Source organism: Serinus canaria, chromosome 2 (assembly GCF_022539315.1).
Source record: "Serinus canaria isolate serCan28SL12 chromosome 2, serCan2020, whole genome shotgun sequence".
NCBI classification, from domain to species: Eukaryota; Metazoa; Chordata; class Aves; order Passeriformes; family Fringillidae; genus Serinus; species Serinus canaria.
In genome coordinates this window covers 69852612-69868426 of record NC_066315.1, presented here as the reverse complement: position 1 = coordinate 69868426, position 15815 = coordinate 69852612, and the positions used below count along the sequence as shown (strand labels likewise).

General features: G+C 39.3%; 1 protein-coding gene across 1 annotated transcript in view; it reads left to right on the top strand.

Moving 5' to 3' along the window:
- The window catches only part of PHLPP1 (PH domain and leucine rich repeat protein phosphatase 1), a 150654-nt gene that overhangs the window by 109930 nt on the left and 24909 nt on the right, over positions 1 to 15815 (top strand). Inside the window, 6 exon segments of the mRNA XM_050971019.1 lie at positions 5189 to 5335; positions 5851 to 6081; positions 8002 to 8204; positions 9809 to 9869; positions 11746 to 11841; positions 15653 to 15808. Coding sequence (XP_050826976.1) covers positions 5189 to 5335; positions 5851 to 6081; positions 8002 to 8204; positions 9809 to 9869; positions 11746 to 11841; positions 15653 to 15808 — 894 coding nt within the window.

Genomic DNA, 15815 nt, shown 5'->3' with positions numbered 1-15815 from the left:
CATCTCTGTAGCTTTGGAATTTTTTTAAAAAATAATTGTAATGCTAAAGATGGCGTTGTAGTTTGTTGTTTACGTAACTTCACCGCTTTTGTTTTATCCAACTTGTAAAGACATTGAACAGAAAAGTTTGCTTTTGTTAGTGTATCCTTCCAAACCTTCATGACTGTCTTCTCCTTAACTCCTGTGTATCTTTGTGATGTCAAGAAAGTGCCCTCATGAACACACAGCAAAAATCAGTGACATTAAATTAAAAAAATTAAATCATAAAATTAAATCTCTGCAAATGACTAAGTGGGGACAATTGCAAAATTGCTTTAATGCCTGAAACAGATTGAATTTTTTTAAATTATATATTTTAAATTGGAACAGTGAACTTAATAGTGGTATGAGGAAAATGAATGGCAGTACGAGATACATGCTTTTAAAATAGTGTACTCTAAAAGTAGAAATTGCATTTGGATTAATTGGATTCACTTTAGTGAACTGTAAGGCTAAGTACAGCAGTCTCTCTTCCAAGTAATGTTTCAACAAGTGAATATATATATGGAATCCAGTTTTTTGTACCAGTCTCCAATTTACTTTCTAGTTTTTTTGAATATGGCTTCCAAAGTAAGGGGTTTCTTTTCATGTAGTTAAACATGTTTCAGTTTGGAAGTCCACCCCTTTTATATTTCCATTATAAATTTCCAGTAGAGAGGAAGTGAATATATTTCCACTACTTTTTCCTAAGAATTTTGTCCTTCCTCTGAGGTCAGTCTTTCTCCCCGTATGAAGCAGTGTGTGGTAAGTATGTGCAGAATCTGAGAACTGCGTTGTGTAGTTCCACTAACAAAACCATACACTTGATTCTCTTGTCTTTATGGTACTCTTACCAACCATGTAATATAATAAAAACTTTGTTGTTAAGTTTGGAGGTAGTCTGATTTTGACTTAACATCTGGTTATTTGTTCATTTGAATTATATTACTAATTTCAGACTTTTGCAATGACACCTTTCTTTCCCCAAAGGGAATGCTATGACAGTATTTTTGGCACTAGGCTAGCAACTCTCTTAGGAAGTAATCCAACACAATTGCAGAAAGAGAGTAATTTGCACCTTTTATTTCCAAGGAGGAAATGGCCATGGCAGAATTTTAGGGAAGTTTCTCTTTGTGCTTAAGTCAGTGGCCACAGTAGCAGGTGTTCAAGAAGGTGGCAAGTTTTAGTTTGGCTCTAAAACTTGTCACAGCACTGCAAGGCAAAGACTGTTGTTCTGCTCAGAAATGATGCTGAAAATGAGGGACACTTATATTGGTGCTTGAAAATAATATTGAGCTGTAACCACAGCACAGTCATGAGAGCCCAGGTTCTGGAGATAGGTTTGGGAAAATGATTGCTTTCCTTAGACTGAATTCTTTATTAAGCCATGCTTTCCCGTGCAGGTGTGGTAAAATACTGCTCTTTAATTGTTTTTGGTAAGAGTAGGGCAAGAGCAGTTTTGTCAGATGACCCTGTTATGGCTGGATTTCAGTGATGGTGTATGAGCACCAGTTGGAATACACTATTCCCCTTGCCCCAAACATAGTGGAACACAAATGCTGTACTGTGTAATGGAAATTCCTCTGCTGTTCACACCAGGTGGAGCTGAATTTGAAATTAGCCTGTCAGTTCATTCCTCTGCTGTGATACAAACTTCTCTTGTTAGTCCCTCTCCTTATTTTTCTTATGTCAAACTAAAGCCCTTCCTGAAGTGGCAGCTTCAGGATTAAATAAGTGGGCAGTTTTTGACTCAATTAGGGCAATTAGTGTTCAGTCATATTGCGTGTTTAAATCCAAGGGTTGACATGTCAACATTTTGCTCTAGCTTAAAGTAGGGCTATTTTTGTTCAGCAAAATGAGTGTTTATGTATTGGCCATTACAATAGAAAGCTTAGTAAGCTTACTGAGCATAGTGTATTGAGAGATGCTGTTCTTCATTTGGGTTGACTTTTACTAAGAGATAGCAAAGTCTGGAACCATGGAAGGATGAAAAGCATATGTATGGACTTGATATGAGGTTATTACATTGTTGTACCACAAACAAGCAATGTTGTGCCTTTTTTTTCTTTCTAGCAATGCCATGTGGGCAGCATGGGTGTGTGTGCCTGCTTCTGATAAGAGAAAATATTTGGATGTGAGAAAACAGCAAAGATGTTGCTCTGTAAAAATCTGTTGGAAGCCTGATACTTTGCAAACTCAGCTGCAATAGAAATCTTGAGTCTGTAAAATACTTCTCTCCTACCTTATTTATATTGATGTGATATACAAGTGATACTGGTGTGACTGACTGTAAATCTGTCTAGATATAAGAAGCACTATAAACAATGCAGCATTTTAAATGTGCAGCGTGGCAGTGCTCCATAACGGAAGTGCACTGGCACGTTCGTGATGTGCGTAGTGTGAAGTGAGTAGCCAAAGATGAGAGGCAGACTTAGATCTTAACTTTACTGAGCCAAACTAGCAGGCATTTGCTCAATGTTCTGCACTTGACAGTGCTCCGTGAGAAGAAATACTACTTTAGCATTTTCTAAATGAACATGTTTGCAACAGGGGAAGAAAATACCTCTTTCCCGCCAGATGTCTTAAATTAGTGTAACTGTAACTAAGACTATGGTGTCTATCTTTTAGTGTTTCTGTAAATGTGATTCAAAAATGAACTTTCTTTTGTGGATTTTTTGGTGTACATTTTGTGCATTTTGTATGAGTGCATCCAATACTGGATGTGCTGTTCATCCTCACATATGTACTACATAGACCTGTTAACCAGTTCAGTTTGTGTCCTGAGTAGTTAGATTACTCACCAAAGACTTTTAATAAGCACACATTACAACATACATTAGAGTAGTAGAGATGTAATCCAGATATGTTGAGTAGGGGGAACTTTTTTCCCTCCTCCTCTTTGACCTAGGGCAGTTATGCACAAGAATGTATGCAGAAAACCTTGAAACTGAACATGACACTGGAGTTACTGTATTTCATAGCTTCCTTTACCACCTGCTGCTCCAGTCCTCTTTGCTCTCTTAGTTTGCTCTTCTGTAATTTTATCTCAATATTGTGTTTGGGATCTTCTAGTAGATTGTTTATTGGACAAAAGCCCTGAGATTATCCTTTTGAGACTGCAGAGTGGCACAGGTAAAGGCTGTAGGTTGTTAAATGAGTTAATTCTTTTTTCATGGTTGGCTTGAAAATTGGAAAACTTACATTTTGGTGTTTCTCCAGCAGCTGAGTTATTTTGACTTAATCTTCCCATTTTTACTTTTTTTGTACTTGCCTAATACTGTGAGAAAATATTCTAAAGGCTCAGAGTCCAGTGCTTGGAGTACTCTTATTTGTATTAGCAGCTAACTTTGAGGATGATGTGGGACAGCTGTTCCACCACAGAAACACCCCAAATTTTAAGGCAGTATATCTGTGCCCTAAATCTACAGTCATCTTCAAGATAAATGCAGGATTAATGTCTAGGTTCAAGATTTTTAAGACCTCAGTTCTAGGTTCAAGATTTTTAAGTCCTTTCTCTCAAAATAGAGGGGTATGAATGTATAGGGTTTAAAATGTGCATATTTATTTTTCTGGCTAGCAGCCCTTTTTAACTTACCCTTGCCTCCTTTTTAATTTACAGTTCTTCCTTTAGAGATAGACTAGTCGTTGTTTCTGCACAGTAGCATTTTTTCCCCTGCAGCAGTAATTTGATTGCAAGATTTCCTTTAGTCTCCATCTAACTTTGTTCCAAACTTCTTCTGCCTCCAGCATGGCACAGGGTGTTCAAAATTTGTGATAACTCTGGCAGTGTTTTTCTATGTTTTTCTCCTGCCATCATTGCACCAAAATACCACTAGAGAGTACAGCATTTCTTTGCTTGCTGCAAGCCTGTAGAAATGCTATATGTGTTTGCAGCCTGCCTTTGGGGCTCAGCAGCCCTCACTGAAGTACCATACAAAGGCACTGCTTATGTTTTCTGCTGAATTTTAGTCAGTGAAATGAGTTTGATTTAGGCAATACTGGGTGCGCCAGTTGATTGCAGTAGCTGCTAGGGATTTTTCAGTCTTGTTATTAAAACTCTACTAATGCTTGATGCATTTGCTCTCCATGTTTCCTGCTTGGAGGAGGACAAAGTTCTCTGAGGTAGGAATGGGCTGATGCAGAGGCTGTGGATACACTGGCACATGCTGCTGGAGATTACTTTTATGTGGAATAGCAGCACTCATGGGTGCAGTTTTGCTTCCATTGCCAAGTTATATAAAAGTCTGCTCACACAAATAAAGGACTTGATCCTTAATGAAGGGAAAATTAAGTCCAGATAAAATGTCCTGGTATAAGCTGTGCCAGAAAAGAAACTTCCTCCCATCTATCGGAGTCTGACACAGATCTTTTCATTCATCCTTTTACTTGGCTTTAGGCACACCTCCCAGTGGTTGTCAGGCAACCATAATAATGTTGCTGAACATGCAGGCTGGCTAATTGGATTGTCCCCTACTTGGGTTTTTTGTTTAAATGGTCTTGGTCATTTTTAGTAAGGCAGACACATGCAAGTTGCTTTTTTTTGGCTGATGTCATAAACCAAGGGGCTTTAAGAGTTCTGTGACATGTCAAGGACAAAATTTTGCCTCTGTCACTACAGAAGCCGTATTAAATTCAGTTTTAATTTAGCACATTTCCCACTTGTATTCCAAACAGTCTATTCTAATGAGAATTTTTATTTGGAAGGCAAACATGAATGGTCCTGAGCACACAGGTCAGCAGGACCACAAAAAATTAGTGTTCAAATAGTCTGAGAATTTTCTGCACCTTTGGTAGCAAAACTACCACAAGGGTAATTTTACTACCAAAAAATGGGATCAGGAAAATAGCAGTGCTTTAGTACACGGTGAGATGCCACAGAAGTGAAATATATAAGGATGGCAAGGGATTTCTTCTTTGTTACACTCATTGGAAAATGCATTTAATGTGTTCAGGTGGGTCTGTTTCTCTCTGTCAGCTTAACATGAGTGAACTCTTACAAGTGATGTTGAATTTGAGTGTCTGGTTGCTTCCCTGGTTGTTCTGAGCATATAAACTAAAAAAGCATGTGATTTGTATTTACATAATCAAACTTGCCTTATATTAATCATTATGAGGCAATTTAGTGTGGATTACTTATTTATTTCCTTTCTTTTTTCTTATCTCATTTTAGATTCACCAAATTGAAGAGCCTTAACCTTTCGAATAATAATTTAGGAGACTTCCCACTGGCAGTCTGCAGTATCCCAACCCTGACTGAACTCAACGTGTCCTGCAATGCCCTCCGAAGCATTCCAGCAGTTGTAGGCGAAATGCACAAGCAAGTACTTTCTTAGAACTTTCACATACACAGCCTGTCAATAACAAAGGCAATGAGCAGTTTCATGACTCTGCATACTCCTGCTATGAGAAACAGTTTAAACTTACTGGGTTCTGTCAGAGCAGACTGGCTTGTAGATCCATATGGAAGCAATTGTGGATGAAGGGAAAGCACGCTTTGTGCCTCAGAGCTCTTCCAGTCTCTAGCATTTGACACAAAGGTCACCTTGATGGTGAAAAAAATCTTTTAACCCTTCTTGCTTATGTTCTTCAGATGTAATTCTGGAGATAGAACTGTCTAACAGCCTACTCTTCATAGTTGCCAAAGCTTTTAATTATTTGCTGGATATCTTCTGTAGCAGCTATTACAGCGTTATTCATTAACATTTTTCTTTCTGCTGCCCTTTTGTATATTGTATGTCACTGTAACTGCAGCAGATTTGTGTGTTTATAGGAAGGAAATGGGATTTAACAGGTCACTCATTTTCTTCACTCTCCCTTCCCCTCTTCTAATAGCTTGCAGACATTTTTGCTGGATGGCAACTTTCTCCAGTCACTTCCTGATGAATTGGAGCATATTCATCAACTCAGCTATGTGAGTCTGTCCTTCAACGAGTTCACTGACATTCCTGGAGTGCTGGAGAAGCTGACTGCCATGGATAAACTTTGTATGTCAGGAAACTGCTTGGATACCCTGAACCTGCAGGTGTTAAAAAGGATGCCTCATATTAAGCATGTGGATCTAAGGTAGGTGTTCGGAAAAGGGGAAGAATAAGTGAGTCTAAATTATTTGTGTTGAAAGGGCTTTTCCTTGGCTGTCAGAATTGCCTCTGGGTATAAATCTCTTGTGTTTGTCCACTGAACCATGTTTCTGGTGGTGTTATGTAACTCCCAGCACTTGCTGTGACTTAGCACTCTTCTTTGAGGAAGTTGGAGCATTTAGGGGGACCAATAGGTAGAAAAATGAGTTTTAGGGGAAATGAATGTTTGCCCCAAAGGATCGAACAAAACAGAGCCTGGGATACTTGTGGTTCCTGCAGTTTGTGTTGCTGTGGTGTTAATGCAATAGACATGATAGTCCCTGGCCCAAAAAGCTTCTATCTGAGGTGTTACAGATTTGTGAGGTGACGAAAAGGGCATTGAAGATGAAAAGGCAAAACCAGATATTTTAGTATTTCTTGGTGTGTTAAAAGGCCTTGTCCACCATGAGTAATGTTATTTTATTGATACCCTCACAGGAGTCCAAAGAGATCCTTATTACAAATAGCTCTGGTATGAGGTGGTTCTCTGTTGTTATGGTCTTTGGAGAAGACAAATTCTGCAGTCAGCTGCCACGTAGCTGTCAAGACTTTGCAGTCTAGGAAGGGCCAGCATAAGTTTAGCTAAAGTAGGTAGGTGGATTCTGAAGTGCTTCTGGTAGGGTTAAAATATGTCTGTGTTTGTACATATGTTAAAAGCAAATTAACTGGCCTCAGAGGAGGGATCTTGTGGCTGACCTGGCCATGAGTTCCAGTGGTGCAGTTCCAGCCCTCTCATCGTCTGCTGCATCCTTTTTGCACCTAGCAGTGAGCAGTGGTTCTTTCTGGCAGTAACTGGAATAGTAAATATTGTACTTGCTGTACAATGAAGTGTTTTGCTTCAGTGAAATCACAAAGAAGCACTACTTGCAAATTGAAAATATAAAAGGTATGGCGGTGTTGGAGGGGACATATTAATTACCCTTATTCTTTTAACTGGAAGATGCAGCTGCTCTACAAACACAACTGTTACACAGAGGGCAATGCTTGGAAAGCAGGAGCAACAGGAAAACTGCAAGTATTTGTCATCTGCTGTAGAGAGGGCTCAGCTGGCTTAGTGGGCCAGCAGAAGCCCACTAAGCTTCAGCAGAAGTTACTGTACTGACTTTAGTGTTCTCCTCAGAACTGGGAATTTCAAACAAATCTCTTTGGAGTGCTCGTCAGTCTTTAGGGGGTTATAGGTAATCTCATACAGTTATAACTTCTGGGGAAGTTGCTGAGTATTAACAGTATCAATGCACTGCAGTGAAGGTGTGTAAAACCTGTCCTCTTTTATCTGTCGGACCCAATCGTCTTAGATTTTTGCTGTGTTTTCTTTCAACACCTATTTTCAGGTCTGAATTTACTTGCTGTGAAGCATGCAGAGGCGAGAAGCAAATATATGGGAATTCATAAATCTCAATTTGGCCTTTCAATAAGGCAAGGGTCTCCAATACAGGCTGGTTACTTGTATGTGCTGGATTTTTCCAGCAGATGATAGGCCAGCAAGAACTGTAGAGGTTTTGTTCTTTTCCAAACTATTGGGCACAAATAACAGCCAGATCATCTTTTATTTTTATAGGCACAGTAACAGTAATGCTTAGCTTCTTGCAGAGCTTTTCATCAGTACTTTTCAAAGTAGTTTAGAAAGGAGCTTGGTGTCATCATTCCTTTGTCATGATGGATAAAGCTACAGAGCATAGCTATCCTGCTTTTCAAAGGAATAAAACTGTAACATAACAAAGGGGAAAATATTAAAAATCAACTTTGATCAGAACCTGAAAGCGGGCTAGTTTAATCCAGTGCAGCTGACTGATTGTAGAGCAAGCAATGGTTTGTCAGCAGCAGCCTGCCATATAACTACAACTCATCTCATTTTTTTGTCTGCAAGACTGAATTCAATTAGGAGATTGGAGGCTGATGAAATAGATTTTCTGCATCATGTGACCCAACTGGATCTGCGAGACAACAAACTTGGGGAGCTGGACGCGACGGTTTTTAACAACGTGGAAGTGTTACACTGTGAGCGGAATCAGCTGGTGACTCTCAAAATCAGTGGCTATTTCCTCAAAGCTCTGTATGCTTCCTGCAATGGTGAGTGGCAGCTGTGGTATTGTCATTGGACCTGGTTCTCTGTGGGATGCTTGAGGAGGGTAGTGCACATAATCAGGAGGTTCTTGCCGCAGTCCTAGATAAAAGGGTTTTACGTGTGCTGTGTAATGCTACTGGCAGTTCTGAGCTTTGGAAGTGACTTCCTAATAAAACCATGTTTTGGAGGTCTAAGAACTGTGAAAATCTTAGAAATTCTTCTCTTTGTCAGTAGGGAGGGTTCTTGAATTTGTTGCTTGTTTTGGTTGCATTGATGTGTTGCTCTGCTAAAGACAGTAAGGAATTTACTGTTTTTCTCTGCACTGAGAAAGTTTGGGCAAGTGGCCGTTTGGGGGACAATCCAAAACTATAAATTTTTGCTCCTTCCTCTAGCTGCTTAGCCTGTCCAGAAAGCTATGAAATTCATAATGGTAACTTCATTTGCTCATATTTGATAATAAAAATAATGCAGCCTTCTTCACATGCACTTGCATGACTGCTGTGTTTCATGAACAGGATCTGTTTGATCTGTCTCTAGAAACTGCTATTACTTAAAATACTCAGTTTGCACCATGATTTTTATCATTTAGAGTAGTTCAGTGTGGAATAAAGAAAATGCAAAGTAGGAGAACTGTGCATTTGATGAGCAGTCTGAACTGCCTTTAAAAGGCTGTCATCTTAGCAATATCTAAGCCTGCGCCTTCATTAAGTATTCATGCCAGGATCTTTGTAGCTGAGAAAAGTTAACATAATCTGAGCATGTGCTGTTCAATGTGGGCTGAGAATCCAAGTCAACCCATGTCTTGCAACCAACTGCCTATTTGGTCTTGCTGTTCCTCCTGGCTTGTCCTCTCATTACCCTCGGCCACCTTGTTTTCATCTCATTTTCCAAAGAAACTGCATGTTAGAGTTGCACTTTAGTTGATTTTTCTGTAGGCTTAAATAAATGTCTGTTTGAGTGTTGGGTTTCTTTAAACTTAACACTAAGCACTAGCTACCTGAAACCTTAGGATATGAACTATATTTTGATTGCTTCAATAACATTACTAGCTGTAGTTGTGTTATAAAAGATCTGTAAGGCTGCCTGCAACTGGGAACTCCACAGGCATGCCAAGGCTTATGTAATGTGTTGACAAATACTCTGGATCTTGCCATGACCTAAAGGACTCTGGTATTCTGTAACTTGCTGTTCCAGAGTGGGGAGGTTCCCTTCCTATGCTTCTATCTCAAGTGACCAGTGAGAAAAAAGTAGAGCAGTTTTGTGACTGTCTCTTCTGTGCAGAGGGTGATGGGGGTAAAATTACAGCTGTTGTAACAGAAATGTTAAAAATGAGAATTTGCCATGAAACTTTTAAAATCCTCTACTTTCTCATCCCTGATCAGTTATGCAGTCATAGCAAGTACAATGTAACATAGCAAATGTACTAAAACATAGTACATTTGCTATGTCACAAGGGGTTCACAAAAGTCCAGATCTTCAGAAATTTTTTAGGTTATTGATGTGGTCTGAAATCTCAGGGTGTTAGCTCTTAAAATAGTTCTTATGGAACAGTCATTTAAGTGTAAATCTTTATCACTGCTTTTCTTGTTATATATATTTTTTCCCCTAGAACTTGTTCACCTTGATGTGTATCCAGTTCCTAATTGCCTGGCTTATATGGATATTTCTAGGTAAGAGTATGTTTTTTTCTTGGACCTCTGAAATATAAATCAAAGAGACTTACGGAACAATGACATTTACTGTCATCTCGCTGAGTGGGAATGGGGGTAGGAATTGGACCTTGGAATAAGAAAAGACTGATTTTCAGAGTTTCTTTCTTGCTGGTCAGTTCCCTCCTGTTCCCTTTTTATAGATTTACTTTTTTTTTAATTACTGCCAAAATCAAAATTTGAATTTCTTTATAGTTAAAGAGTTTCCATGATATAAAGATTTCCTGTCTTATGGAGTTAGAACATGATGATTCAAACGCACACCAATCTGAGACTTGTTCAGAAGTTACTTTCTGGATATGTCTGCAGCGTAAGCCCAGCGTAGGTGATGGTTTGATAGTTTACTCATCAGTTTGGCAGCTCCTGCAGAGGCTCGTAGTTCTCTGCAGCCCTGGCTGCTGCAGGGATGTCTGCATTTGCCATTTGAGCCATTTGAATGCATACATAAATTTCACCTCAATGAGGGAGGTGGAATAAGGGAAGAAATGGAAAAAGGGGGTGTTTTAGTTTGTTTTACAGTTCCAGGAATGAATCAGAAAAACATTTATACACGTGCCTAATGGCTGTCTTATTTAAGCAATTACTCATCTGCATTTAAAGTGATAATCTCATTCATTAAAAAACCTGCATAAAGCGCTCATGCTATTGAGGGTGATCATAACAATTCGTGAGCTACCTGGGCTAGTGGCCATCAGCTTGGAAGTTTTATCAGCCCTGGGTTACTCATATTGTCCTAAATGTAACACACTGGTGTGACTGAATAAGGGCTTTGTTGGAAAGTGATCTTTGAAAAGCTGTGTCCTCGATTTATTTTTTAATGAAATTGGTGCAGAATGCATGATTTTGATCACAAAACCCTTTTTGTGCTACATTGCAGTGATGGCATTGTAACTAAATGGGTAGGGTCTCCTTAGCTTTTTGGCTCTGTTGGAACTTGGGAAATCTGTTTGAGATCTGAAGGGAAGCTGTCTGAGAAGAGGGGTTGGGTTGCCATTGCATATTTTGATTGAGTGCTGTTGCAGGAATAAACTAAAGGATATGAGCGAATGATTGATTTATATTCATGCTTCATAAGTGTCCTATTCCTGAACTTCAGGTCTGCAAGTGCCTGACTATTATTTGATGTCCAGTTTGCATCTGTGTATTCTGACTGAAGTGGTCATTATGTGGATGCATTTGCACACAATCTCCTCCATGTATCTTGTGCTGCTAATTTTTGTCTTTAAGGCAGGATGCAGGAGTGCCCCACAGTGCCTATTAGCATGTTTTCCTGCAGGATTTGGAAAACCTTGCCTCCAAGATGTTAGTTTCCAGAAGGGTTAGTTCCTGTGAAGATAAATGCAAGAAAAGCAAAACAGTTGGCTTGAAAGATATGTAGAAAAAAAATTTTGCTCTGTTCAGTCAGATAGCAAAAGAATGGTTGAGTGGATTTCAGTGTACTTGAGAGATTGAAGAGATATTTCAACTGTGTAAGGTGTGAATATCTTCTGAGAAGCATCTCGGAAATTTTCTTCTCCATGGAGAGATCTCAGCTTTGGGACTGTGATACTCTTAATACTCCCCTGGTAATTTGGAAGCATTTTTTTCCCCCATTTTCTTAGTGACTGCACATGCAGGGAGATAACACTGCTGTTAGCTTTCTTGCCCCCTCACTCAGGACCTGACTGTACTGGTAATGCCCTTGCAGAAGGACACATGATAGAATCTCACAGGCAACATGCTATGTAGCAGATTTGTTTCCTGCAGGTATCTCTATCTCTCTTGAGGCTGTGTTCTTAATAGCCTTTACATCTCAATTATAATTTAGTTACACCTCTTTGTGTTCTTTAATTCATAGAAATCACCTGGAAAACCTGCCTGAGTGGGTGTGTGACAGCAGGAAACTGGAAGTGTTGGATGTTGGCCACAATCAGATACGTGAGCTGCCTGCCCGGTAAGTCTTGCAGACCAGTTCCACAATGGGGAACAGGATAAACAATTCAAAAATGATTGCTGACTCAGTGTTTAGCTTATTCCAGTGACTGTCAGGGTTGTTTTATCTTTTGTTTGATTTTATTTTTACCTTGTGGGGTGTCGTCATGCCTCAAGCTTCCACCTAGCCTTTCTTCTTTTACTTTCATGCAGAGAAAGTAGTTCCTTTGAACTTTGAAGCTGTTCATGTGGCTGTTCAGGCAGGAAAGCACTTCATTTTTAATACTGAATATTAAATATTTACAGCCATAACTTTACATGACAGTTAGAAATCCAGCACTTGCAATTTAGTTTCAGTGATGTTTGGGGACTCCAGTTCACAGCCCTGTTTGAATGACAAAGGGTTTAAAAAAGGGAAAGCCTCTTCAAGTAAGTAAAGTCCTGCGAGAAGGATAATTACCTTTACTACCAAGATGATCTCTTTTCTAGAGGTCTAAACTTAAAATTGATAAATATAAATGATAGAAAAGAAGTCAAGAGAAAGCAAAATAGGAGTTGAGTTTAAATAATAAATATGTCTTGCTATTATTTGTTCTAGAGAGAGCTGTCTGTTCCAGGTGAATTATACTGCTTAGGTGGTGATGTTGGGCATTTTTGAATTCCTGCCTTCCCTAGAAGAGAGCTGTCATTTTAGCTTGTTCTGTACACTTTGAAAGAGATGTTGTGTAAGATGATGATGTATCATGAGCTACTAAATCACAGAATAAGCTGAGTTGGAAGGGACCCACAAGGATCATCAAGTACCAATATTTTCCTTAAAGAGCTGTTCAGCACAGAAAAGCACCAGAAACCAAGAATTATAGTTTTTTTCTGGGTCAGGTAGATGTGTAAGATGGTGTAAACTTGTCCATTTTAGTGTCAGATATGGGAAAATAATGGATTTCAAAAATATGGGCAGAAGAGAATGTGAGGAGATTCACCAAGCAAACTAGCAGGCTGTTGTGCACACTGTTCATTCCTCTGTTTTTTCATGCACACACACACAAAAAAATCAAGCTGTGCCTACTCAGAAGGTGGGGGTGCAAAAGTTCATTTTTCTTTCATTTGCACTTCATAACAGCCAGGACTTCCAAGACATACCGGATATCTCTGGGAGATTAATGATTAGCTGAAATTAGGTACAGTCAACATCCCACTTGTCTCTCCTGCCATCTTATCATTAACCCCAGGAAATAGCTTATCTTTGAAAGTTCTTCTTTGTAGTATATGTCTAGATAGCTTAGCTCCTAATAAGTCAGCTCAGTTTTAGGGTCCTGTTCCATTCAAAAGGCAGGCTTTGCATATCTTAAACCATTGGGGAAATTTGGGTCTGGAGTCAAATGCAAATGGCTCAACATGCTTAAGTATCAAGTAAATGCAAGTAAAAACTGAATGAGTGTGTTCAGGTGCTCTGCTCTGTACTTCTTTTTCTACATAGAATAGCATTCTGAAAACCTGTGAATTGAATCAGCAGGACTCCCCTAGGAGGCTGCATGTGACACTTAAACACAAATGCTCAAGCCTTGAGTGACCAACATATTCCTGGTGGGGTGAATATTGCATCTGATCTAAACAAACTACACTTGATGCTATGTGTTTGCCTCTTGAAACAGAGAAATAGTCCTTGAAGACAAAGAGTTGAAGCAGTTGAGATAGATGTTTCTGTACTAGCATTTGTCTCAATTAAGGGAAAAGGGAAGATGTCCCCTGGACTGTAATGCAACTGTTTTAGCTTTAAAAGTATTGAAAAATAACAAAAAAGGGTACTTGATCTTAGCTATGCAAGACAAATTCATAAAAATCATACTGCCAAAGAGAAAGGAAATGCTTCAGTTAGGAGTTGCCAAAATGATCTTGTTTCCATCAGGGAATAGATGTTTGTATGTGGTTTTGTTCCTTTTTCTGGTTTTTTTTTTTTTTGAAGATCTATCTGTATTCAACGTTGTGTTCTCTTGAAGAATTGCTTAGTAAAGGAGTTGGTAGAACGCTTACACCAGACTGTGTTTTCTGAGAAGATGCTGATGATGAATGACGTGCTTATCCTTAGAATTTATTGATTTCACAAAAACTTCCAGTGGGAATTGGGCAAGTGGGAAAGCTGCCTGTATGGAAGAGCAGTCCCAGCATCCTGGTTCCCCACCCAGCTTGAGAACTAGGCATCCCAGGCTCATCAGGAGCTTGTTTAGTTAAATGCTCTTCAACCTCTTTTCAGCCACCCCAGGTCCTTCAGTGCTTGTCTGACTTAAAAATAAGAGAAAGCAAATTTAAAAAAAAAAAAAAAAATCAAAATCCCCCAAAGATTTACTAAATTCTTCTGAATAATGGAAAGAGAAAATCTCGGAGGACTTTGGCACAATTTCAGCTTTTTAAAAAATTTTAAATGGTGCTGCCCCCAACCATCCCAAAAAAAATTCCAAGGGATTTTTTTTTCTGTCAACCAGTTCTGTTTTCTACCCTGATATTTGGTGTTGACAGTATTAGCCAGTCTCAAAAAATAGAATACAAAGGCAAATCCATAACTTGAGAGATTTTCAAGTAAAAATAGAGCAAACCAAAAATGGTTAAATAACGAATACATAATAGATAGACTTATCACTTTGCTAAGTCTTTTCACCCCGTGTTGAGCCTTCAGGAATGATAGGGCTGGCTGTTGACTTGTATCCATGGCCATAACTCAGACAATCCAGCCAAGTGAGATAACTGTTAACACTGGCATGCAGATACTGAGAGTGACGGTATCTGTCAAGGGGAAAATACTCAACGTGCTTGATTGATGATTTTGGCACAATAATCCCATGACCTGATGCATTGTAGGGAAGAGGGTGGGAGGCTTGTTATGTGTATTTGGGTCATTGTGACAGGGGGAAGATTTTTGCTTTAATGCTGAATAATTCAAGAGTATTGGATTGAAGCAGGTCAGCATGTTGCATGGGCTCGCCAGATTAAACAGTACAGTAGCAGGCATGTAAGACAGATGTAAGACATGGCAGATGAAGAATAATCTTTTTTTCTTAATTTGCTGAAAGTGGTTTCTGTTCAAAATTGAGAGTTGCTCTATTTTTGGTTTCTTTAGGTGCATGCCCTCATTCATTTGTTTATCCTGTGAATTTAAGCTATACTGTTTGATCAGAACAGCTACTCTTCTCTTTATGTTGCCCTCTTCTCCCTTCCCCTTCTCTCTAGCCCCACAAAAAAATGGAGCAGGGGGGTGGGACTCCAGGTCGTGTATTGGTTGTAAAAACTCGAGAAAGTAAAGCCGATTAGATAAATTTCATTTGCTGTAGAACTGGAGAGGAGGCTTTATGTAAGTCTGGTATTAACAGAAAAGAAAAATTGTCGGGGTGGGGAATTGCATTGGATTATGAGTCAGCAGATGATGAGTCGAGCACTATAAAGCTTGTGGGGTGACCAGTGATTTCACCCCCACTTCTGAAGTGCTTGCATTAGCTAGGGGGATCCCACATGTGCACATTTCTGCAGCCTTTGTTAGCAATTACCTCCTTCACTGTCATGCTTCTATATTCATGTTTTATACAGTGCCATAAAATAACCCTTTGTCACTACTTTCACTCCTGAATCATCTGTGAACCTCCTTCCCTGTCTCTGAAAACCTTTTGAAGAAGTTGGTGTAGAGTGGGAAGACATTCTTGGATCTGTGCGTAATTAATACCACGTCTGCTAATCAGCTGGCTGAATCACTTTCTTGTAATGAGCCATGATACCATATTTAAATTATCAAAGGAACTCTTCAGTTTAAAATTTTCTCATTTTTGGTGTTTTTTATTTCTCTTAAGGTTGTTTTACAACAGTAGCTTGCGGAAGCTGCTGGCGGGACACAACATGTTGGGAAGGCTCCCGGATCGGCTCGAGCGAACGCAGGTGGAGGTCCTGGACGTGCAGCACAACCAGCTCCTGGAACTGCCATCTAACCTGCTTTTGAAAGCAGACAGGTAAAAT